Source organism: Salvelinus alpinus, chromosome 33 (genome assembly GCF_045679555.1).
Source record: "Salvelinus alpinus chromosome 33, SLU_Salpinus.1, whole genome shotgun sequence".
Taxonomy (NCBI): domain Eukaryota; kingdom Metazoa; phylum Chordata; class Actinopteri; order Salmoniformes; family Salmonidae; genus Salvelinus; species Salvelinus alpinus.
The window spans coordinates 24,782,595-24,808,747 of NC_092118.1; the positions used below are offsets into that span (position 1 = coordinate 24,782,595).

The 26,153-nt window shown below is 40.5% G+C and overlaps 2 protein-coding genes and 1 long non-coding RNA gene across 6 annotated transcripts in view; 2 read left to right on the forward strand and 1 right to left on the reverse strand.

Moving 5' to 3' along the window:
• Positions 1–1,859: 1,859 nt before the first annotated feature.
• LOC139563344 (uncharacterized) lies at positions 1,860–16,088 on the reverse strand. 3 transcript variants are annotated; one of them, XR_011672539.1, is made up of 7 exons: positions 14,155–14,263; positions 11,798–11,920; positions 7,696–7,761; positions 6,782–6,840; positions 6,524–6,642; positions 6,004–6,031; positions 1,860–4,248 (listed from the first exon to the last, which is right to left on the reverse strand). It is a non-coding gene; the product is annotated as an uncharacterized lncRNA (long non-coding RNA). The 3 variants fall into 3 exon arrangements; XR_011672538.1 differs by lacking the exons at positions 1,860–4,248; positions 14,155–14,263 and adding an exon at positions 15,700–16,088 and having other exon boundaries at positions 5,056–6,031; XR_011672537.1 differs by lacking the exon at positions 1,860–4,248 and having other exon boundaries at positions 5,056–6,031.
• Positions 16,089–16,233: 145 nt separating this feature from the next.
• LOC139563343 (cytochrome P450 1A1) lies at positions 16,234–20,232 on the forward strand. The gene is made up of 7 exons (XM_071381985.1): positions 16,234–16,340; positions 16,853–17,723; positions 17,815–17,941; positions 18,057–18,146; positions 18,341–18,464; positions 18,642–18,728; positions 18,873–20,232. The coding sequence occupies exons 2-7, from the start codon at positions 16,884–16,886 to the stop codon at positions 19,171–19,173; spliced, it is 1,569 nt and encodes a 522-aa protein (XP_071238086.1). The 5' UTR covers positions 16,234–16,340; positions 16,853–16,883; the 3' UTR covers positions 19,174–20,232.
• Positions 20,233–20,622: 390 nt separating this feature from the next.
• The window catches only part of LOC139563345 (enhancer of mRNA-decapping protein 3-like), a 32,319-nt gene continuing 26,788 nt past the window's right edge, over positions 20,623–26,153 (forward strand). For both annotated transcript variants that reach the window (XM_071381987.1, XM_071381988.1), the window contains exons 1-3: positions 20,623–20,759; positions 21,302–21,476; positions 21,729–21,922. In XM_071381987.1, the coding sequence (XP_071238088.1) occupies positions 21,313–21,476; positions 21,729–21,922 (358 nt within the window). In that variant the 5' untranslated portion in view covers positions 20,623–20,759; positions 21,302–21,312. The remainder of the gene's footprint in view (positions 20,760–21,301; positions 21,477–21,728; positions 21,923–26,153) is intronic.

The following is a 26,153-nucleotide window of genomic DNA, read 5'->3' on the forward strand; positions in this document are numbered from 1 at the left end:
TCTGTGGCTTAATTCGTGTGAAAAGACAAAAAAATGTGTAAGTCTTAATTCGTAGGAAAATACACACATTTTTGTGTGACTTCATTCATAGGGAAATAATTTTGGGGGGGGCAAATTTCGGATCAATCTTTTGATAGCTGTTAGAGCAATGCATGATGGGCAATGGTGTCCCACATTTATTTATATACAGTGGGGAGAACAAGTATTTGATACACTGCCGATTTTGCAGGTTTTCCTACTTACAAAGCATGTAGAGGTCTGTAATTTTTATCATAGGTACACTTCAACTATGAGAGACGGAATCTAAAACAAAAATCCAGAAAATCACATTGTATGATTTTTAAGTAATTAATTTGCATTTTATTGCATGACATAAGTATTTGATACATCAGAAAAGCAGAACTTAATATTTGGTACAGAAACCTTTGTTTGCAATTACAGAGATCATACGTTTCCTGTAGTTCTTGACTAGGTTTGCACACACTGCAGCAGGGATTTTGGCCCACTCCTCCCTACAGATCTTCTCCAGATCCTTCAGGTTTCGGGGCTGTCGCTGGGCAATACGGACTTTCAGCTCCCTCCAAAGATTTTCTATTGGGTTCAGGTCTGGAGACTGGCTAGGCCACTCCAGGACCTTGAGATGCTTCTTACGGAGCCACTCCTTAGTTGCCATGGCTGTGTGCTTCGTGTCGTTGTCATGCTGGAAGACCCAGCCACGACCCATCTTCAATGCTCTTACTGAGGGAAGGAGGTTGTTGGCCAAGATCTCGCGATACATGGCCCCATCCATCCTCCCCTCAATACGGTGCAGTCGTCCTGTCCCCTTTGCAGAAAAGCATCCCCAAAGAATGATGTTTCCACCTCCATGCTTCACGGTTGGGATGGTGTTCTTGGGGTTGTACTCATACTTCTTCTTCCTCCAAACACGGCGAGTGGAGTTAGACCAAAAAGCTCTATTTTTGTCTCATCAGACCACATGACCTTCTCCCATTCCTCCTCTGGATCATCCAGATGGTCATTGGCAAACTTCAGACAGGCCTGGACATGCACTGGCTTAAGCAGGTGGACCTTGCGTGCGCTGCAGGATTTTAATCCATGACGGCGTAGTGTGTTACTAATGGTTTTCTTTGAGACTGTGGTCCCAGCTCTCTTCAGGTCATTGACCAGGTCCTGCCGTGTAGTTCTGGGCTGATCCCTCACCTTCCTCATGATCATTGATGCCCCACGAGGTGAAATCTTGCATGGAGCCCCAGACAGAGGGTGATTGACCGTCATCTTGAACTTCTTCCATTTTCTAATAATTGCGCCAACAGTTGTTTCCTTCTCACCAAGCTGCTTGCCTATTGTCCTGTAGCCCATCCCAGCCTTGTGCAGGTCTACAATTTTATCCCTGATGTCCTTACACAGCTCTCTGGTCTTGGCCATTGTGGAGAGGTTGGAATCTGTTTGATTGAGTGTGTGGACAGGTGTCTTTTATACAGGTAACGAGTTTAAACAGGTGCAGTTAATACAGGTAATGAGTGGAGAACAGGAGGGCTTCTTAAAGAAAAACTAACAGGTCTGTGAGAGCCGGAATTCTTACTGGTTGGTAGGTGATCAAATACTTATGTCATGCAATAAAATGCAAATTAATTATTTAAAAATCATACAATGTGATTTTCTGGATTTTTGTTTTAGATTCCGTCTCTCACAGTTGAAGTGTACCTATGATAAAAATTACAGACCTCTACATGCTTTGTAAGTAGGAAAACCTGCAAAATCGGCAGTGTATCAAATACTTGTTCTCCCCACTGTATATATTTTAAAAAAACATGTTAACAACCCAATATTGTTAATCAACCAGGTTGTCAACGTAATAATCAAAATATAATAGTAGCTACAAGTTGTTTTTTTGTTTTATTAATGCCAATGCTATTTTATATTCTTGTTTTCGCTTAATACTTTGGGATGCTGGTGAACTAGTAGTCAGAGAGGACCTTTTTTCGTGTTGGCAACAGTAGGCCTACACGATTTTCTTCATAATGCATTTCAAATTTCGTGGAGCCTACATTACCCAATTTTCTTTCATAATGCATTTCATACAAGGCTATTTCTAATTTTATGAGGGTTGACAGTTTGTTTTTTTGTGGTACAATGAAGGTATTTTATTAGGGAACGGGGATACATTTTTATGATGGGAAATTATAATACACACCATAATATACACACACAAACACCTACACACATATACACACACTCACTTTGTTTGTACTGATGTTGTAGCAAACTCTTGACTTTTGTATTAATTATTTTTAATAACATATTTGTACATAGTTGTCATGTTTTTTTATTTAACTAGGCAAGTCAGTTAAGAAAAATTCTTAATTACAATGACGGCCTACCCCGGCCAAATCTGGACGATGCTGGGCCAATTGTGCGGCACCCTATGGGACTCCCAATCACAGCCGGATGGGATTCAGCCTGTATTCATTATCTTTAACTGGTTAAATGTTTGCAGTTTGCATGTTTCAGTAATGATTAACATGATTAAATAGTCATAAATCTCTGCTTGATTTAGCTTTGGTATATTTTGAATTTTATTTTATACATATTCTGTATTTCCACTGAAGAAAGCAATAATTAATCAACACACTACTATAAATAAATGGACAGGGCTGTCCAATGTCAGCAGGAATTTCCAGTGAGAAATGGTCAGTCTGAGGCCATTCGGCTATGGGTTTCACAGCCCTATACAGTGGCTTGCGAAAGTATTCACCCCCGTGGCATTTTTCCTATTTTGTTGCATAACAACCTGGAATTAAAATTTATTTTTTGGGGGGGTTGTATCATTTGATTTACACAACATACCTACCACTTTGAAGATATGTTTTATTGTGAAACAAACAAGAAATACGACAAAAACAGAAAACTTGAGCGTGCATAACTATTCACCCCCCCCAAAGTCAATACTTTGTAGAGACACCTTTTGCAGCAATTACAGCTGCAAGTCTCTCGGGGTATGTCTCTAAAAGCTTGGCACATCTAGCCACTGGGATTTTTGCCCATTCTTCAAGGCAAAACTGCTCCAGCTCCTTCAAGTTGGATGGGTTCCGCTGGTGTACAGCAATCTTTAAATCATACTACAGATTCTCAATTGGATTGAGGTCTGGGCTTAGACTAGGCCATTCCAAGACATTTAAATGTTTCCCCTTAAATCATTAGACTGTTGCTTTAGCAGTATGCTTAGGGTCATTGTCCTGCTGGAAGGTGAACCTCTATCCCAATCTCCAATCTTGGAAGACTGAAACAGGTTTCCCCTCAAGAATGTCCCTGTATTTAGTGCCATCCATCATTCCCTCAATTCTGACTAGTTTCCCATTCCCTGCCGATGAAAAATGGCATGATGGTGTTCTCGGGGTGATGAGAGGTGTTGGGTTTGGGCCAGAACTATAATTTTCCTTGATGGCCAAAAGGCTCAATTTTAGTCTCATCTGACCAGAGTACCTTCTTCCATATGTTTGGGCAGTCTCCCACATGCCTTTGGCGAACACCAAACGTGTTTGCTTATTTAAGGCACTGTAATAATGATACTAGTTATATCACTTTAAAAATAGTATATTTACAACCTCTGGTGTATAACATGTTGGGCAAAGTGGAATAAGAGAGTCTGACATATAACGCCTAACTCAGTTAAGTAAAAATACTTTAAAGTACTACTTAAGTAGTTTTTTGGGGTATCTGTACTTTACTATTTATATTTTTGACTTTCACTTTCACTTTACTACATTCCTAAAGAAAATTATGTACTTTTTACTCCAAACATTTTCTCTGACACCCAAAAGTACTCCTTACATTTTGAATGCTTAGCAAGACAGGAAAATTGTCCAATTCACGCACTAATCAAGATAACATCCCTGGTCATCCCTATAGCCTCTTATTTGGTGGACTCACGAAACACAAATGCTTAGTTTGTAAATTATGTCTGAGTGTTGGAGTATGCCCCTGGCTATCCGTAAATGTTAAATAAAAAATTGTGCCGTCTGGTTAGCTTAATTGTAATGAACACGATGGGAGACAGAGAGCTGGTTTCAAGCGCAGGGCGCAGTAGGTGTTTATTTGTAAAGGACCATAGGAGGAGGCAGGTAGCTGGGTCCAGGGGCAGGCAGAAAGCCATACACAGGGGGTCCAAAAAGGCAACAGTACAGGCAGGGAAAGGGCTAGTAACGTTGTCCGGGTGATCAGGCAATAGATAACAGGAAATCCGATAGGCTAAGGTACAGGCAGGGAATAGGCAAAAGGCATCGTTAGTGAGGCAGGCAAAAACTATCATACACGGGAGGATTAAATTATGGGAAAAACAGATCTCCGAATATAAGTGTGTCACAAAACAAACAATACCTCACAATGACGGGGTGCAAAGAACTAAACTAAATAGTGTGTGATAATGACATACAGGTGATTATGCAAAAATTGAGTGAGCTGCGTTCAGGGGATCTATGTGTTTGAGAGTGTGAGCTGGAAAGTGGGCTGGAAAGTGAGCTGCGTTCAGGGGATCTACGTGTTTGAGAGTGTGAGTTGGAAGCAGACGTTACATTAATATAAGGAATTTTAAATAATTTATACTTTTACTCAAGTATATTTTAGCAATTGCATTTACTTTTTATACTTAGGTATATTTAAAACCAAATACTTTTAGACTTTTACTCAAGTAGTATTTTACTGGGTGACTTTCACTTTTACTTGAGTCATTTTCTATGAAGGTATCTTTACTTTTACTCAAGTATGAAAAATGGGTACTTTTTCCACCACTGCCCTAACTTGACTTCAGTCTTCGCCAATGAGAACCAAGAGGGGCCTAGCTTTGTCCTTCATGACTGGAAAAGGTCTCGATTCTAGGCCTAGAAAATCTTATATCCATCTCATTAGATCAGAACAGGATGGATCAACAGTGATTCATATTATTGGTTTGCATCCTAAAAAAAGGATAACACACTTACATTATTTGTCTACCCATATGATGTGGATCATTGTCAGGTTATTAGATGTATATGCTTCAGTAACAACAGAACACCATGGTTGTAATAACACTTTAAACAGGTCATTTGTAAATGTGTAGAATGTGTTTGTTTTGGGTCCACACTGGTAAATTAGACAGTCACAGAGGATGTTCTTCTGAATAACTGGTCAGGGCAGAGCACTTATCATTCAGCTTCAGGCAACTTTGATGTAAGGCTTGATCACACCTGTAGTGACTACTTCTATCCGTCACGCCCATTGCTGCTTATTCATTGTTCACTAGATATATCAATGTAATTACACCCAACACAATGTTGAAAAACAGAATGCTTCCCACCGCTAGATCACATAACTAGATGTGAGCTGGATGTGATTCCAACGCTGCCACCAACACAGCGGAAGAGAGTGAAATCTGCAACAGGCTCTAACCAGCGCTCATACGTGGCAAAGTGAGCTCTAACAGCTGTTGCCATGAAAGTAGGCCTCTGGGCAGAGACAGTAGGGCCTACAATGCTGGCATATGTCGTGTTACAATAGCCTAAGTATATAACATGATTGACACGACCGTAATAATCATCATGAAACGGCATTGGAAGTGCCATAAGTGTAAGGCAACATAATTCATTATTTTACATTAACCTGTTTAACTGCATTGATATGGGTTAATTGATCATAGTCCAGACTCGTTATAGTTGCAAATAGCATACAGTTGCACCAGGGAATTTTTGCAGGTCTTCTGTTTCCACACATATATTCATTAATTCATTTCCCATCATGAAAATGTATCCCCATTCCCCAAACAAATACCTTCATCAATACCACAAAAAAAACAGCCAAATCAGCTTTTTACTCCAATCTTGCAACCCTCATAAAATCTGACAAAAGCGAAAACAAGCAGAGAACACTGAGAACAGAGAGGGGTATGTCTGTGCATGCCACTCTGATATTTCCTGCCCATAACTCCTGTACCATCTTGTCCTGCATGCAGGATTTAACACTACTACGTACCTACGTACCATGCATGCCCCTCCTGTGGCTGGAGAGAGAGGGGGGGGTAAAGGGAGAGAGGGTGGGAAGAGAGAGAGAGAAGAAAGCAAAAACAAATGTCACAGTATCCCCAGGCAAGCTGAGGCTGAACAGTAGCACATGGGCATTTATTTTTTTGCAAGTGTTATAATTACAGCTGCTTTTATTTGGTAGGTGGCGGTTGGGAGCTGGCTGAGAATCAAATGGGAATAAACTGTTCACACCTGACAGGCAAAGTAATAGGGCTGTTGGCAGATTGATTTGTAGCCCAGTTTGATGGGACACTGGAAGGCAACATCTGAGAACTGAGAGTCCAGGGGCTTTCTACTCCATCACAATAGATACCTAATCACATATATATACTACAGTGTAGTTAAAGGGGGTTTACTCTGCCCTGTAACCATTATAAAGGGGTACGCTCTGCCCTGCACCTATCATGTTCCTCCATACGGCCCATCCCTCAGTCAGTCGTTAACTAACTAAACATAACAACAATACTTACTTTTACTTTATATAATCAAACTACTGATTTGCTGCCATTCTTCAGCGGGTTGATACAGGGCCAGGACAGAGAACACTGGTTTGACTGAGTGTATTCATCTCCTCTCAGGAGCAGGAGGCCTGCAGGGGGTAAAGTGAGGGGATGGTGCCAAGCAGTTAGTTAGACAGACAAACATAACGTTGCCTCCCTGTATATGTTACTGTATAAGCTACTGGAGGAGGAGGAGGTGGAGGTTGTTTTTCTGTTTGGGATGCTTGCCTTGTAGCCCCTGAGTCAGAGAGCTGAGGTGGGGTGGGTGGATGGGGAACACCAGGGCCCTGCGGGGACAGTTGTTTATTCAGGACAGGTAACACCCATGGGCATACACAAGCACACCAAAGCAGGGAGAGTCTATATGTTTACCACTTTCTGACTGTCACTCCCTTCCTCTCACACGCATACACATACCTACATCAGCTACCATACATAAACACACACACAGGAACACACACACACAAACACTCAGTAAAGGCTGGGTATTGCTCCATCGCCATGTGTACCATTGGCCTTGTGGCATGGTGCCCTCAGAGGTCGTGACCCGCGGTGCTGTGTCTCCTTGGTGGTTCCTTATCACAGTCAGCATCTTTAATCTCCTGCTGTGTGGGGCGGTAGAGGCTCACAGGCCACCGGATTATAGCTTCTCCTTCACACAGCACAGGCAGGACAGCGACTGCACTGCAGTCAATATCACTCTCTCTCACACACTCTCTCTGTCTTTATCTCTCTCTCTGTCTCTCTCCCAATCTTTTTTTCTCCTACACAATTATGCAAAAAAAAATAATCTGAGCATACACAGAAAGATATAAAGAAAGTGTCAACCCAACATGCACGTGATCAGTTGAGATCAGGAATATTGTCAAAGAAAACCCTTCCCAAGTAAACCACATGATTGTCCGGACCTGTGCAGTTTTGTAATCACACACAGCATTAGCACCTATCAGGTCATTAAGCTTCAATTTTCCCTCTGCGTGTAATGAATCCAATGTTTCTAAGTCTTGGCATGCACAAATGATTAACTGGTGGTGAACACAACTGATTAAAAGATAAAGCCTTGGCACACAATGACTTTCAGCACTACATATGGTGGGTAGTACCTGAGAGACCAGGCCTCCTCACGCAAAGAAGATATTTACCTTTTCAGTTCATTTCCCTCTTACATCCTCACACACAGATCTCCCACATTGCACCTCCTACAAAGGCTAAATGTGGAAAAGAAAATGTGATGTCATGATGTGTGTGTGTCACAATTACATGGGTTACAATGGTAAATGTAAATTTAATTTAAGTTCAATGAATGCTAAAGCTGAACCTATAAACATATTGCGTGCTGTTGTACCTTGTTTGTTCACAACAAGTTAAACAGAGTAAGCCGGGCGAAGGACCACAAACCACAGCGGTTATGAGAAAACTTTGGATCAGAAACATATGAAACCGAGAGGTGTGAGTGAGGGGCAAAATGAGTGTTGAATTTCACAAGCGGTAACTGGAAAGCAGTGAAAAACTATCACAAAATGCTTGTGTGAGGTGAGAAAATAATCAGCAAAACAATAAACTCATATTGCTGATGATAACAGTCAGGACTATTGTCAGGACTCCTCCTATATCTAACGTTACTGCAATCTATAGCTGCTCACCCTGGGGCCACATCCTCAGAGCTGGTGTTGGGGGACCCATAGAGGAAAGCTGCAGCCCCAGCCACAGTATAACGGATGTCAGGGGTTCTGACACAATACACAATACTATTAAACCACATGCAATGACTCAGAAGACTGGCCTTGATGATGGACTTAGTCACTTTGATACCGCTGACTCTTGCTATAGGAAATGTTCCATAGCACACATTATTACTGATTGATCCCTTTGACAAGTAGAGCTAGACCTAGTCTCTTGTGACTTATTTGGTTGTGGGTGCAGAGATGAATCTACAACAACATTGCGAGTCAACCCCCCAAACAGTCATAGTAGTGATAACACACGTGTGTGAGTGTGTAGGCTGCTCACTGCTCGCACACATCCACCCACTCAGTAGCCAGTGGTGTCAGACATCCTGTCTCAGTAGGGTGAAAGGTATTGTTATGCTTGAACCGGGTTCAGTCCATTACTCAACATGGCCCTGGGGATAAGTCTTCTGTGCTGTCCAAGAAAAACACTGCATGGTGCAGATAGATGCCTGGCCACAACACAACACTCTCTCTTCCACACACCGTCCCACAGACTAACAGAATGCACACAAGATGAAACAACTCAGACAAGAGATTGTTTTGACCATGCTGTCTCGGTAGTATCACTCTTTTGGCAAAGCAAGAATGTTGAAATTATTCTAGGTAATTTAGTACATTTTTTGTGAGAGTAAATCTGCACATGGCACAGACCTTGACAAATATTAACACTTAAAGTGTAGGCCTAATACTACAAATATTAGGCATATTGAGCATTTGTGCTTCTAATATTAGTTAATCTATTTGTTTAGAAATATGCCTTTTTATTTGCTATTTATACAAAAAACACAATTAAACACAATTGAAGAATGTAGGGAGATCTTTCTGTAGGCCTACTTCAATATCTTACGATTTTTTGGTAAATATTTAATGTCCGTTTCTTTTATGGCCAAACACTGATGGGAATATGCATTATAATGCACTGGTTTCTATAGAGGAAATCCATATTTGAGTCTGGCCAATCTCTGCAAACTGTTCTATTTACACAACAGTAGCGTGCTTGCCAAAAAATGGTCGGTGACTGTTTTGATCAAAGGGGTGACCCGCGAGGTTGGCTGATGCCTCCCCTGCTCTCTCTGTACACAACCTCGCGACCTTTGGCACAGCCAGAGCAAACACAGTCTGCACGCAATGCCGGGTCTGTGGCACAATGATTAACCCGTAAATGTGCTGTCAATCCGCTCCGTAGCCTGCAAAGCCCGCTGAGAGAATTGGAGGGGGGCAGACGAGGTTCATTTGTCTCATGGCTCGTGTTGCGTGTCAAGCATATCCATATCTTCTTTCACTATGTGGTTGTATGTCTGTCTTTGTACACGCATTTCATATTTTCCTTTATGATATGTCCTCTTTATTTGTTTCGCTCCCACAGTTTGAGTCAGCGTAAAAAAGCGCATGGCAGCTTCGTGCGTGACAGAAAGATGGATGACCGAGATATTTCCGCACGCAACTATTGTTTTTCCCGGTGAGTATTTTGAACTTTGGCTTGCATAAGGACAGAGAGAGACAAGGACTGTTAGCTCAGTTACTAATGTGGTATTCACTCCAATCCGTGAGGGGAAGGCGATACAATATGGGGACCTGCCCCCTCCTCTCCCTGTTCCTAAACCCTGCATGCCTGGTTGTGCACTTCGAGCCGGCCGCGGGAGCGAGCGAGGCAGAATGTTGCTCAATTACAGTTTGTGTATAAAGTAAGTGATTGCGTGTTGACTTACTCAAGCCAGAGGGGGTTTGTATGAGGTCACAGTCACACATTCATGAGTAGTGTCATGGCCTACATTCGTAGAAAAAAAGGTTCCAAATGGGTTCTTTGTAGATGGATAGCGTTCTACCAAGAACCTTTTACATCTGAAGAATGAACCCTTTTTGGAAGACAAGGGTTCTTTGTTAGGCAAAGAGTTAAACCTAGAACCCTTTTCATCCTAAGAGCCGATTTTGGAAGAAAGGGTTCTTTGATGATTCTTTGGAAGGCAAGAAGGGTTCTACATAGAACCCTTCTGAATCTGTAGAAGCTATTTTATTGTATTTTTTCATTATTTTAAATTGTGCCTGAGCAATAATGTTTGGAGTAACGTAAACCAGTTTTTAATCTTCAACATCAGGAGTTTGAGTAATCAGCTAAGTTTTAAAAGATAGCTGTGAGAATACTTGTAACTGTATATGGGAATATTTATGCATGTACTGTATCTGGTATTCCCTTAATCATTTTACATATACAGTACTGACATAGTTGATATCTTTGCCATGATTTCTGTTTTTCAAATTAGTATTTTCTGTGAATTTATTGAGCAGAAAGTAGGAGAATAGAAGGGAGTATGAGTGAACCAGCAATGTATAGTATGGTACACAGCAAATTGGCCAGTTTTACCTAGTGTTGATTTTTCAGTGTAAAATGTCTAGTGTTGATTCAGGAGTTACATTCAACGCTCAGTAGTGTAAAAGAACCCTGTGTTGGTATTAATAAACAGAGTTGAGTGTGATTGTCATGTTTATCTGTGTGGAGTAAAACACTCAAAAACACACCCATCATTATCATATTTCCCAGCATGCTCTATTGCAAGTTGATTTTCAGAATTGTTTGTTTCAATGTCTGTATTTTAGCATGCACATTGATTGGTTGATTAAACTTATGCTACACAAAGATAAATAACATACATTTTATAAACTAATCCAATCTGTTAGTATTTGTACTTACTGCACCTGTTACTGAGATGGTTGTCCTAGTTTATCCAGAGTGACTTACAGTAGTGAGTGCATATATTTTTTTGTACCCGTTTTTTATTTTTGGTGTTGGTCCCCATGGGAATCGAACCCACAACCCTTGCTTTGCAAGTACCGTGCTCTACCAACTCTACGGCAACTCAGCCACACGGCTGATTTCCCACTGATCGATGCATCGCTCCCCGCACTTAAAAATAACTACACATTCTTCCCACATTCTTCCTTCTTAGAGTTTGGGCCGTCTTCAAGTCAAAAGAAAGGACGGAGGCAAACCCTCTCAGATGATCATCCCTAAAACCTAAAACATCTGCATAGTAGGAGGTGTCATTAGCTTTTTCAGGGTAACAAGTACTGCCCTAGGGGTTTACGTTACTCCATAGAATTGGTAATAACAAAAGTGGTAATAACACAGTAATAACATGATAATAAAACACAGTAATAACATGTTAATAAATAAGTGTTGTGTGCTTTGGCATTATGTGTATGAACAATGGTGATATTGTCTCTCTCTCCCCTCCTGTCTCTGTTCATGCATGTTTTATTTTGCTGAGAGTTCAAAGAAGACACTTCCAAACCTCTGGTAGCACAGACTGTTCTGTCTGGTGTTTACAGACTAGAATAAAAGACTGAGAGATGAGTGCACCAATCTGACCTGTCACCTGAGTGGTTAATTGCTCTAACTACCAGTCTGTGTACAGGGGTTAGTTGACCTCCTCCATAACATTCACACACAACCACACGCCCTCACACACATGCAAACCCACTCACGAAAAATTCCCTCACACTCACACACACATACCTGGTTTGAAGGTGTGTGACAGGTGTTTGGTTGTTGCGTGCCAAAGGACTGAAGACTTCAGCTGCCTTTACAGTCATTACTCAGAAAGGGAGATTCTTCAAGGGAATTTCAATTTGCTGTGGGCTAAACAGTGTTTTGGTTATGATGTGAGCTCTGTAAATGGACATCATGGATGTATGTGTGTGACCCTAACGTGACTAAATAACAGACTACTTGAACATTTCCTATTGATATTTGTCACGTTATTGTCCTCAATGGCTGCCCTATAGACTTGGAATCACTGGCCACTTTAATAATAGAACACTAGTCACTTTAATAATGTTTACATACTGCTTTACTCATCTCATATGTACAGGATATACTGTATTATATTCTACTGTATTTTAGTCAATGCCACTCCGACATTGCTTGATCTAATATTTATATATTTCTTAATTCCATTATTTTACTTTTAGATTTGTGTGTATTGTTGTTAACTGTTAGATACTACTGCACTGTTGAAGCTAGGAACACAAGCATTTCGCTACAACCGCAATAACATAAATATGTGTATGTGACCAATAAAATTTGATTTGATCTGAATTTACTCCCATGTAATTGCAAAGGGGATTGTTAGATAACCGAACCTGCGTGGCAATAAGAGGTCATACCAATTGTTGGAGGTCATTGATCAAGTCACTAATGCTGAGCAGGGAGTGGCGTGTTAGCCATAGCCATATGAACAGAAGCCTATTTCAAACGGGTGTGATCCTGATGTTTACGTTAAATGCTGGACTTGTATGGAATGTCCGTCCCATGGCCTCTCGCGCTATCGTCTCCCTCTCCTCTCACAACGCTGTGCGTAATGCTTAGTGTGATTATATACTTCATGTGTATGCTTAATAAATCAGACTTTGACTGTGTCATGCTGTACCAGTGAACAGTCTCATTTGGAGAACGTGACTTTGTTTTTAAACAGCTCTTTGAAATGGCATAACATGTTTTCCAAGTTCGTACGTGAAGGTTATGGAGGTCAATTGGTATTTGGTGGATTTAAGCAGTTGACTTCAGCCAGCCAGTTGCATGCCTGCGTGAAGCCTGAGTTGTAGATCGCATGACTCCAAAGGCCAAGATCCTCGCATTTACAGAAGCTATAGCGCGCGAAAATGTGCACCTCCGTGACCCTAGTGTCTTTCCAGGTGCTGCTGCCTTCGCTTGACTGACCAAGCAGATTTAGGATTGTCCCGAAGACCAAGCCCACCCCTCCATGCCGGAGCTCCGCTTTCTCACGCGAACTGCAGGAGCAGGGACGCAGCGCTTAGGTGCACGTGCGGCGAGTGGGCGAAAGCCCAGCGAATGGCATTATCCATCATATTGAGCATGGCAATAATACGGTGTGTAGGCCTATCTCGGAGGAGAAAAAAATAAGCGATTTAGAGCGTCTCTCAATAATGTTCATGTGCCTCAAACAGTGGAAAATTAGCCTATTGTTTTTCAGAATTTAAATTACACGTTGGTGTCTTTTAACTTGGCTTTGGAGTTACACTACACTTCACTTTCCTCAAAAGCCTGCACATTTTGGGTTGCCTACTAGTTGTAATCCAGGATTCCAGGAATGATCATCCAAATGTTTAACTAATTAGGAAACTAATAGCCACACATCTCTAATAGCCACACATGTATACACTGAAATCTGCACTTAAATGTCTTGAGACATATTCAAGTTGAATTATGCTAATTATTTAAATTGAACAATAAAGTTAACCCATTGTGAATGATACAGTCCTACATTTAACCCCGAACCGAATGTATAACACATTAGGTCTTGGAAGTTGAAATACAAGACAAAAAAAATAGAGGCATATTGTCAAGTAGACAAAAGCCAATTAATATAAATCCATTTACATTATGAAAATTATGATATAGAGAACAACTTAAATAAAACAATAAAGAGATAAGCGAATGCTTAAAATATAGCCTAATTAACCATAACTGTCTTCAATAAAAACTTAATTAAACATCCATGCCTTTTCTATGGCCTATGCCTACAAACCAATAGTAAACCATTTCAGCGTGTTTATTTGTATATGGACAGGCCATTGTGGCCCGAATGATAGAGATATGCGTGCATAAAAACGCATGTCTGCGCGTAAATCCTGCATTGATAGGAGATTTGGTTAAATGTCTAATTATGCATGTGGATATTAAGTTAGGAATTTGTCGAGTGAGATTTCTCAGCAACAAGTTATGTTTATCAATCAAAGCATATAGGCTAACAGCCAGGCTAATATGATGCTGGTTAACAGGAAAAGCTTATATGCATCCAAAATACGTTGTTGAAATAATATAATTTCATTCTGAGTCGATAGGCTCATTACCGCTGTTTCAGTCCATGGTCCAACTATGTTGGAAATCCCTCGTATTGCTGTGCAGAGTCGATATATATTCACTGTCAGTGGGCTATCTGGAATAGGATGTACATTTCCTAAAAGAAGAGAGACTGTAAGGGTAATGAACTCATTCACCCTTTCACCCCTGCAGTGCTGACAGAATACTCCCCCACCCCCACACCCCAGCATCCTCAACCAAGGGCTGGGGGAGGCGAGGGCTTGGCCAAAACGCTCTCACGCAACTTGGCCAATCTTTAACTTGACTGCTAACAGGTACACGCACGCGATGGCATTTGCCAGTTTTTATCACGACTTGTTTCAAAACAGACCCCGCTCAGAATGGTGTGTTGTAGATGGTGAGGTCTAGAAGACTCTATTCTAGGTTTTAATACATATAACTTACCTTTGAGTAAGTTCCAATTGGGATATTGATTAACACAACAGGGATCCGAAGTCAAACACTTTGGATAGCTTACACAAGCAGACAAGACAATATAGTCTCTTATCTCAATCGAATGTTTTATCCTCCATGACACACTTGATAAGTAGGCTACATTTGTTTCCTATAAGTTAATAAGACGCACACGTCTTCCCATTGTCCTTATATGCACCACCGTTATACTGTTGACAGGTTGGTTGAGTGAGATGTATCAAACTGTCAAAGACGAGTCTCTTGATTAAAAGTACTTCGGGGCTGTAAGTTCTCCCGCTTGGGATAGGCTACACCTTTGCACGCTATCGAAATCTGTTGCAATGAGTAGGCCTAAAGGAAAGATTGCCAAAGGGTTTATGACTTAATAACCAATGCTTAACAGTTTCCTGTTAATTAATTTATGGAACAAGTATTTAAAGAAGAAATGTTGATGTTTGCTAATAATAAAATATAAAAATGAATACCACTGGAAACAGATTAGACACTGATGGTACATTTACTTTTGAAATTATTGTGGGCCCAAAGTGATTAAGCTTGTGTCCTTAAATTAGTTGTGGAAGAGTTCATGTTCAATAGATCATTGAGAATAAATATTTGGATCAGCCCTAAAGTACTGTCATCCTTATACAATGTGCTTTATATAACTGTTTTCATGAATATGTTCCATATACTTTTAAGATAAATAGTTCATAACATGATAAGGAGTGGACGAATTGCCTTTTTTTCAATATGGCTTATTAGCCTACTGCCTACCATAGCCTGCAATATTAGGCCCAATACCATAACATTCATGGTAATAAATTAATAATAAAATACATATAAATATTTAGGCCTAAACAAATAAATTAAACAAAATATACCAATATAATTACCACATCTATAACATTATAAGTAAGATGTGTAGTATGATGAATAGGTATGATAGTGATTATAGGTCTACATCTACATGGTTGTGCTAATGATTATGATGATATAATATGATTAAAAGTTAGGCTGATTGTATTATTGTATTGTTATTACACAATAACACATTTAACATGCTCTACGTCAATTGCAAATATCATTGGTGATCATTCCACAAATCAATGTATTCCTCTTACCTGACTGGCTTCTTCTATATAGTCTGTTTTATAACTCCCTCCAACAGGCTAATGAACATCTGAAAAGCGACTCATCCAATCATTCTGATATGAACCTAAAATCATATCTAAAAATGTTTAAAAATTAAAAATGTAAAAAAAGTCATCTGAACGTCGAATAGCCTACTGAGAACGACTTGTTCGAAAATTAAACAAGCAGTCTATTACATTTCTCTACGGTTAGACATTCTAAAATATTTTTATAACAAACTATATGAAATTGTATGTATATATTTTTTCAATAGGGCCCATCACTGATATATCAGTGAAAGCATGCACTCTTAGAAAAAAATATCTTACTCCTTAGACGTTTCTTTTTATAATAAAGGCAAGCTTACATTGTATATACACTACTCATTGATGTTTCCGCTTGATATTTTATTACACCTCTCCTTTCTGAGACAGCCGCCAAGAGTTACGTCACTCAGACATCAGCCAATGGAGCTGAGAAGCGCTCTATAAAAGAAGTTCCCATTCTTACTTTTAAGTACAGAGAAACGGAGTTCTCTTATAGCAAGAGAAAAAGCTTTGTATAAATATAACATCACCTGCAAACTTTTTCGATCTCCCTGCAAGACGGCTCATTTGGCTCATAACGGAAGGTAATAAAAATGACTAATTCTGCATGTAATATATTTACATTTAATTAACAAGGAACAAGGAAACATATGTTGGAATAGCAGGTGTCTTTTTGTTGTGAATTAAGTGTCGAAATAACATTTATTAACTAGTTTGCACATAATATTAGTACATTTTTTTTTTTTTTTTTACAATATAACAAGCTCCAACACGCATTATATACTGTTATCTTGTACCGTTTATTCTTGAGTCTTCTTTTTAGTATAATCTATTCGAAAAAATGTACGTACGTGTAGGCAATATAACAGTTAAGGTCTTCTATTTTTTTTAACACTATACAGCCTTTTATGTAGCTTATGTTTAATGGTACGAGACTGGTAGAGTAGGGTGGTTTGCAAAAGCGTGAAAGGTGTGAGTGCACCATGCGTAAAATTAATGTAATTTTCGAACAATGTTTTCGAGCAATGTTTATTACTCAGCTGGAGTATCTTTCTCGCTCAATATTAATCACTAAAACATCTACCTCTCCTTACAGATTGTGCAGAAGCCACACAAAAAACATACAAATGGTTCTCATGATACTACCCATTATCGGCTCAGTCTCTGTGTCTGAGGGGCTGGTGGCCATGGTAACACTATGCCTGGTGTACATGATCATGAAGTACATGCACACAGAGATCCCAGAGGGACTAAAACGGCTCCCAGGACCAAAGCCCCTGCCCATCATCGGGAATGTGCTGGAGGTGCACAACAACCCTCACCTCAGCCTGACTGCCATGAGCGAGCGCTACGGCTCAGTCTTCCAGATCCAAATAGGGATGCGGCCTGTGGTTGTTCTGAGTGGCAGCGAGACAGTCCGCCAGGCTCTTATCAAGCAAGGGGAAGACTTCGCCGGGAGGCCCGATCTATACAGCTTCAAGTTCATCAACGACGGCAAGAGCTTGGCCTTTAGCACAGACAAGGCTGGGGTGTGGCGCGCCCGGCGCAAGCTAGCTATGAGCGCCCTTCGCTCTTTCGCCACCCTGGAGGGATCAACCCCAGAGTACTCCTGTGCCCTGGAGGAGCACGTCTGCAAGGAGGGAGAGTACCTGGTAAAACAGCTGACTTCCGTCATGGATGTCAGTGGCAGCTTTGACCCCTTCCGCCATATTGTTGTATCGGTGGCCAACGTCATCTGTGGAATGTGCTTCGGCCGGCGCTACAGCCATGATGACCAGGAGCTGTTGGGCTTGGTGAACATGAGTGATGAATTTGGGCAGGTGGTGGGCAGCGGCAACCCTGCAGACTTCATTCCCATCCTTCGTTACCTACCAAACCGCACCATGAAGAGGTTTATGGATATCAATGACCGTTTCAATACCTTTGTGCAGAAGATTGTCAGTGAGCACTATGAAAGCTATGACAAGGTAAATAATACATTGCATCATGTCTCAAAAAATATTTGATCTATTGCTGTTTGTTGTCTGTGATACTGATTGTCCATTGTTCTGTTTTCAGGACAACATCCGTGACATCACTGACTCCCTCATTGACCACTGTGAGGACAGGAAACTAGATGAGAACGCCAACATCCAGGTGTCTGATGAGAAGATTGTGGGCATTGTCAATGATCTGTTTGGGGCAGGTGAGTTGAGTTAAAATAACGCAACAGTTGTGCTGAGTCACTCCATATCATTGAAACATTTTTACATTTGTAGGATGTTTTAATTATGCAATGCGGCTTCTGTCTCCCTCTCAAGGTTTTGACACCATCAGCACAGCTTTGTCATGGGCTGTTGTGTACCTTGTGGCTTACCCAGAGATCCAGGAAAGACTGCATCAGGAACTGAGTAAGTTGAAACTTGTTAGTTTTAACAGATAGTTCTGTTGCCTAATTTAAATGAGTCATTCACAGAGAGATCCTATAAATCAGTTCTATATGTAATTGTATGGAGTCATGATTCAAAATATTGTGGCTTACTAACCTGTCACTACGTGTCCCATTTTTTTTGATAACCAATGTTCTCTATTGTCCTCCCAACAGAGGAAAAGGTGGGAATGATTCGCACTCCCCGTCTCTCAGACAAAACCAACTTACCTCTGCTGGAAGCCTTCATCCTGGAGATCTTCCGGCACTCTTCCTTCCTGCCGTTCACCATCCCACACTGGTGAGTTGCACTTACACCTGCTAGAAACACAAATTTACAATATCAGCCAAACAGACATTTACAATATTAACCAAACACACATTTGCAATGTTAGCCAAACAGACATTTACAATATCAGTTACACATTATAGACACATATGGCATGGTCTGACTCTGGTATTGTCAATATTTTTTCAGCACAGTCAAGGATACATCGCTCAATGGCTACTTCATTCCCAAGGACACCTGTGTCTTTATCAACCAGTGGCAGGTCAACCATGACCCGTGAGTAGTATTTTTAAACTAAAACTTCTCAACCATTACTATGCAACTACTGTGCAACAACAGTGTTGTTACTGTAGTAATTACAGTGTTACTACACAGGTATAACACAAACCTAATGTAAAATGTTACCTTTGTGCTCTTCAGGGAGCTGTGGAAGGAGCCTTCTTCATTCAACCCTGACCGTTTCCTGAGTGCTGATGGCACAGAACTTAACAAACTGGAGGGGGAGAAGGTGCTCGTATTTGGCATGGGCAAGCGCCGCTGCATCGGTGAGGCCATCGGACGCAATGAGGTCTACCTCTTCTTGGCTATCCTGCTGCAAAGGCTGCGCTTCCAGGAGAAACCTGGGCACCCACTGGACATGACCCCAGAGTACGGCCTCACCATGAAGCACAAGCGCTGTCAGCTGAAGGCTAGCCTGCGGCCATGGGGGCAGGAGGAGTGAGGGCTATGGTCACATTTATGATTCTCAACATCACAATAACTGATTTATAGTTAGCCCTACATACTTGATGGCATGAGCTGAGTTCAGATTTAAAAGCCAGAGGGTACATTTTCTCTCCAGGAAAGACTGGGCTTGACACCTCTCTTGATTCATAGGAGAATTAACAGTGAGGGAAAACTGAGTCAAATTGTAGACAATTTGAAATCGATAAAATTATAATCTGAAACACGGTTTGTAGAGGGATTCCAAACAAGTGTTGAATTGGATAAAGGACCTTCACAAACTCATAGAGTTGATTGGTTTCTATGACCAGCATACTACAGGCCCTTCTAGAGTTTGTCAGGTGTTTTTTCAGGAGATATCAGGAGAGATTATAGCTGTTTAGCTGCCTTTTTGTCTACATCATTGTGTTTTACTTCTCCTCTTGCCTTGATCACAGCTCATATACTGTATCAGATTGCTTTAAAGAGGATGAATCTATAAAACATACACATAACCCCATGGTGGGGTGTTAAAGAGCATTGTTTTTAGTTCCATGTTTGGGTAAAACATTTTGCTACATATTTGTTTGTGGCAAAAATGTTACAACCTACATGATAAAGTGCCTGTTCTTGTACTTTTGAGTTATTGTTCAGGTGGTCATAGATCACAGACAGAGTTGAATGGATGTATCCTCCCATTTCTAAGCTAGATATTTTTATTCCACTGAATAAATCAGTCAAACGTGGACACAACACACTGAAGCTATGTTTGTATGCCACCAACATGTGATTGATTGTTTGTGTACATATTTAAGCCTAGATGTATTTTGGAAAGTCCTTTTGTGAAATGTGCCTAAAATGTGTATATATTGTGGTGACTTATTATGGTGGCTTTGTATGACTTTATCAGAATACTAAAATACGTATGTATTACTGACTGTGTTATAAATGTCAACATTTTATAATGTAACGAAGGACTCTTGTAAACTAAAGCCCAAACTGTATACACTATGCATTGTGTTGTTGGTAGCTATCTAGGTAGCTACTGAAATAAAAGCTGAAAATGATAGAAAATCAATTAACTTGTGCTCTCTTTTCTTGAGTGTGTTGGCCTATCTCATTGGCAACCCATGCAACCATTCACAAGCTAATATACACTGGCCAACCATTAGGAGGACGTCGGTATTTGGCTGACCAAAGAGTAAATCTGTGACACTACTAGCTAGATAAGATAGGGTTGGATATCTCTGACCTGTGTACAAGACTTGGACTTCTACTATAAAAACAATCAGCACACAAACTGAGCACGTTTTATGAGTAAATAAGCTATAAACTTGCCATTGGTGCAATGATTTAAAACAACATTTGTTGGCATTATAAATAATGCCTTAATTGTTTATAATAAGTGCATTTACCTAAATACACTTTTGCAGCAACATGTGCCCTCATTGGTGTCCCCCGCATAAACAATCAATGAACGCTGGTGGGGAAAGCTAAGGAAGTGACGTTGTGAACAGGAAACAACACGGAATCTTCGAGTTCAGAAAGTGTTGTTAGCAAACTAGCAAATTCATCACAAAAAACTCTATCATATACAAAAACAAGGTATATTCTTTTCAATTTTACCAGACAGCGTTTAATGAATAACAAAATGGTGGAGAGGATGGCTATATTAATAACCGACGTTAGCCGTGATCTCTGATTTCACAGCAATTTGGCAGTAGCTAGCCATTTAGTTAGCTAGGTAGCGTTAGCTAGCCATCTTTTCGAATGGAACAGCTAGCCAATTACGTTATTTGGTTAGTTAGCTAGATACCGATTTAACACAGTGATAACTAACTAGGGTATTTGACAGCTACATTGCCAGTTTGTTTCCTACCTAGCTAGCTAGCTAACGACGTAATTGCCAGAGTAGGGAAGTGATGAGTGAGTAGCCAGTTTACGTTAGATAGCTAACGTTAGTAGTAATCTACAAAGTGCGGTGGTTACCCCCTGCTGTTAGCCCATTGTATAGCCAATGTAACTGTGATGGAACTCATATTTTAGACCTGTAACTAAGTCCTTAGACTGTGTTCCACCATTAATGTCCCATTGGTCAGAAAGTTATAATGTATTTGTGAAGTTGACTGTCTTCCATATATGCCTAGATCCAGAGAGAATGGCTGCAGACTGGCTGGGCAGTCTGGTGTCAATAAACTGTGGACCAACCCTGGGCATGTACCAGGGAGAAGTGTCATCTGTGGACCAGACTAGTCAGACCATCTCTCTCAGACAACCTTTCCACAATGGGGTCAGGTGCCCTGTCCCTGAGGTCACCTTCAGGTAAGGCTTTCACATGGTGAAGTACAGAAAGATTAGCCTGCATCACAGATTTCAGGAAATAATTTGCGGTGACAATGACATAGGAGAGGAGTTGGCATTTGGCAAGATGGCACAAACAGATCTGAGACTCGGGCTACAGACATACTAGTTACATTCTGTGCATTGATCTAGTTATTTCACAAAGACATAGGGGCCTACTTATTTGTTTTAAGCAATCTGCTGTTAACATGTCAATGTTTACATTCTGTGCAGTGCTATGGACATCAGAGAGCTCAAGTTCCTGGATATCCAAACACAAAGTGGTGTCAGCAGAGCCAGTGCTGGACAGGGGATCTTGTCTGATCCAGGCATAATTTCTTCAGGGCAGAGTGGTCAGAATAGCAGAGGTGGTTACCCTGCCAACAACACCCATTCTACCACCACTCCTATTACCATTTTACGCAAAGGTGAGATGAGAGGACTAGTTTGGGAGTTTTATTTTTCAAACTGGTTGCAAGGCCCTGACGCAACATCCCCTCAGGTAACAACAATTGGGCTGGGCGACTTTTTATACACTGATAGTGGAACACCACCTTCTATCAGCAGTTCTCCAGAAGCCACAAAGAGTGCTGTCTGACTGAGTGCATTTGAATAGGCCACGGGCTTCTTCAGTGTATTCTACAATGGCCACAGCCTTTCTTCTTATGTACAGTGCAATCGGAAAGTATTCAGACCCCTTGACTTTTTCCACATTTTGTTACGTTACAGCATTATAAAATGGATATTTAAAAAAATCTACACACAATGTCAAAGCAAAAACAGGTTTTTAGACATTTTTGCAAATGTATTAAATATCAGAAATAACTTATTTAAGTATTCAGACCCTTTGCTATGACTCAAAATTGAGCTTCGGTGCATCCTGTTTCCATAGACCCCCCCAGTCTAAACTGAGCTATCGGGGGAGAAGGGCCTTGGTCAGGGAGGTGACCAAGAACCCAATGGTCACTCTGATAGAGCTCCAGAGTTCCTCTGTGGAGAAGGACACTCCACCAATCAGGCCTTTACAGGTGTGCCAAGCTTGTAGCGTCACACCTAAGAAGACTTGAGGCTGTAATCGCTGCCAAAGGTGCTTCAAAAAAGTACTGAGTAAAGGATCTGAATACTTCTGTAAATGGTATATTTCTGTATGAAATAAACGTTCAGGTGATGGGAGAAGGGCACAACGGCCATTGGCCGCAAAAGGCATGGATTACGAAAAAACAAAGGAGAGCTCATGCCTTTCAAGCAACTTTTTTTCAAATCATCATTAGAGTCGCATCGTGCAATGTATTAAAAATCAAAACATATAGCCCAACGTTTGTAGAACATTCTTATGGTTGCAATCCCGTTAACGGGATCGATATGACAACAGCCAGTGAAAGTGCAGGGCGCCAAATTCAAACAACAGAAATCTCATAATTAAAATTCCTCAAACATACATGTATCTCATACCATTTTAAAGGTAATCTTGTTGTTAATCCCACCAAAGTGTCCGATTTCAAATAGGCTTTTCAGCGAAAGCACCGCAAACGATTGTTAGGTCACCACCAACTCACAGAAAAAGGAGTCACAAAAAGCACAAATAGAGATAAAATTAATCACTAACCTTTGATGATCTTCATCAGATGACACTCATAGGACTTCATGTTACACAATACATATGTCTTGTTCGATTAAGTTCATATTTATATCCAAAAACCTCCGTATACATTGGGGCCATGTTCAAAAATGCCTCCAAAATATCCGGAGAAATTGCAGAGAGCCACGTCAAATAACAGAAATACTCATCATATACTTTGATGAAAGATACATGTTTTACATAGAATTAAAGATACACTTGTTCTTAATGCAACCGCTGTGTCAGATTTCAAAAAGCTTTACGGCAAAACACAATATTCAATAATCTGAAAACAGCGTTCAGCCACAAAGGCAAGCCATACAGTTACCTGCCAAATTGTGCAGTCAACAAAACTCATAAAAAGCATTATAAATCTTCACTTACCTTTGCTGATCTTCGTCGGAATGCACTCCCAGGACTCCCACTTCCACAAGAAATGTTCGTTTTTTTTCGGTAATGTCCATCATTTATGTCCAAATAGCTATTTTTGAAGCGTGTTTGGTAAACAAATCCAACGTCAGGGAAGCGCGTTCACTAAAACCTGACGAAATGTCCAAAAGTTCCGTAACAGTCCGTAGAAACATGTCAAACGATGTATTGAATCAATCTTTATAATGTTTTTAACATAAATCTTGAATAATGTTCCAACCGGAGAATTACATTGACTTCAGATGAGCGATGAAACAGAGCTTCCTCTCATGTGACCGCGCATGGTCAAAGAATGGTCAGGTCATGGCAGACCTGACTAATTCCCCTCTCATTCGGACCCCCTTCACAGTAGAGGCATCAGACAAGGTTCTACAGACTATTGACATCTAGTGGAAGCCGTAGGAAGTGCAAACTCATCCATATCTCGCTGTGATTTCAATGGGCTCTTGGTTGAAAATCGACCAGCCTCAGAATTTCCACTTCCTGTTTGGATTTTTTCTCAGGTTTTTGCCTGCCATATGAGTTCTGTTATACTCCCAGACATAATTCAAACAGTTTTAGAAACTTGAGTGTTTTCTATCCAATACTACTAATAATATGCATACATTAGCAACTATGACTGAGGAGCAGGCTGTTTACTCTGGGAACCTCTGTGCACCTTTCATCCAAGCTACTCAATACTGCCCCTGCAGCCATAAGAAGTTAATAACTCTAAATTAAGCATATAGGAGTAGCTATTTTAACCGCTCAACACAGAATAGCTGCACTTGCGCACTCCCTCAAATCATTTGGAGAAAATATTTATATTTTATTCAGCTATGTTCAATTGTATTCTTCATACTATAAAATAATGGCACAGAATTCTAAGCAAATCTTGTTGCTAAATGAACTAGTGTAGACTACAGCTATTTGGTATAGCCAGATCAGGGCCTAACATAACTCAGAGTATGCTATTCTGTTCTTCTGAAATAAACTACTTTTTTATTCATATCATGCTTCTTTAGACTTGTCTAAAATAAATAATAGATTTATTGTGAAGGTGTAGGCTATATTACATGGATTTATTAGACTTTTTCTAATATAGATATTCCAAAGGTCTGCATCGGTGGCTTGTAGGCTATGTGTGGAAGCCAGGAGATGCTAAATGTGTTTGTTAGTTAACGGTCAATTACCGTGAGACCGACCAGTTATTTGCTTGACAATCACCGGCTGATTAAATTTCATGACCGCCACAGTCCTAGTAATGTAACTAAATGTGGAAAAAGTCAAGGGGTCTGAATACTTTCTGAATGCACTATATATTGCACCAGACTCTTACACCATTTATTTAACCTTTTTATTTAACCATCACACTCAATGACTACATAACTTTTTATCTCTGCCTCTGTTGCTTATGTGTGCTAGATGTAGGCTAATACATTTGACCTGCACTATATTTAGCCACTTCATGTGTTTACTCATTGAATTTGGTGCCAACTGTAACAGTTAATCCCATTTAGAAAGTACACTCAACACATTATCACATTGGGAACGAGGCTATTTCTCAATTATGACATGTTTACATAAGATAGTTTAAGCACAGTCATGAACATATTTCTCACAATCTGACTGTGATTATAGAGCAGAAAGTTCTCATTGTTGATCTTTTTCCTTATTCAGTGACAGGAGGAAATGTGAAACTACAAGAATCAGTGTCACATGTAAATCCACTCCCTAATCTCTAGGCTCTGCACAGTTTGTCAGCAGTCATTGAAGCCAAGCCAACACATTGCTTCACCTGGCATTTTTTTCTGTTTTTGATCATAGTAACATTTATGCACTTGTCTTTTCTGAGAGACACCTAGGCTCTGTGGGTAGGAAGGGAAAGGTTACACTGTTTTCCTGACCGGCACATTCATACATTAAGGGCTTCTGTTTCTTTTGTTTGGTCCCTGCTCTGTTATTTCTGTTTATCAGACACAGAAATCCCTGTTTTGGCACAAATGTTTTAGTAAATTATTAACCTCGGATGTACTATGAGAATACTTTTCTGTAATTTCTGCCTGGTAAAATAACCACAACCCATAATCAAATAACATTTTATTTGTCACATGCGCCGAATACAACCTTACAGTGAAATGCTTACTTACGAGCCCTTAACCAACAATGCTGTTAAAAAAAATATGGATAACAAAACAAAGTAACAAGTAATTAAAGATCAGCAGTAAAATAACAATAGCGAGACCATATATAGGGGGGTACCGGTACAGAGTCAATGCGCGGTGGCACCGGTTAGTTGAGGTAATATGTACATGTAGGTAGAGTTATTAAAGTGACTATGCATACATGATAACAACAGAGAGTAGCAGCGGTGTAAAAGGGGAGGGGGCAATGCAAATAGTCTGGGTTGCCATTTGGTTAGATGTTCAGGAGTCTTATGGCTTGGGGGTAGAAGCTGTTGAGAAGCCGTTGAGAAGCCTCTTAGACCTAAACTTGGCGCTCCGGTACCGCTTGCCGTGCGGTAGCAGAGAGAACAGTTTATGACTAGGGTGGCTGGAGTCTTGGACAATTTTTAGTGCCTTCCTTTGACACCGCCTTGTATAGCGGTCCTGGGTGGCAGGAAGCTTGGCCCC

Coding starts and splice junctions, on each gene's coding strand:
- LOC139563343 (XM_071381985.1), top strand. CDS start 16,884: ATGGTTCTCATGATACTACCCATTATCGGCTCAGTCTCTGTGTCTGAG. Junction 17,724..17,814: donor ACTATGAAAGCTATGACAAG/GTAAATAATACA, acceptor TTCTGTTTTCAG/GACAACATCCGTGACATCAC. Junction 18,147..18,340: donor AAGACTGCATCAGGAACTGA/GTAAGTTGAAAC, acceptor TCCTCCCAACAG/AGGAAAAGGTGGGAATGATT.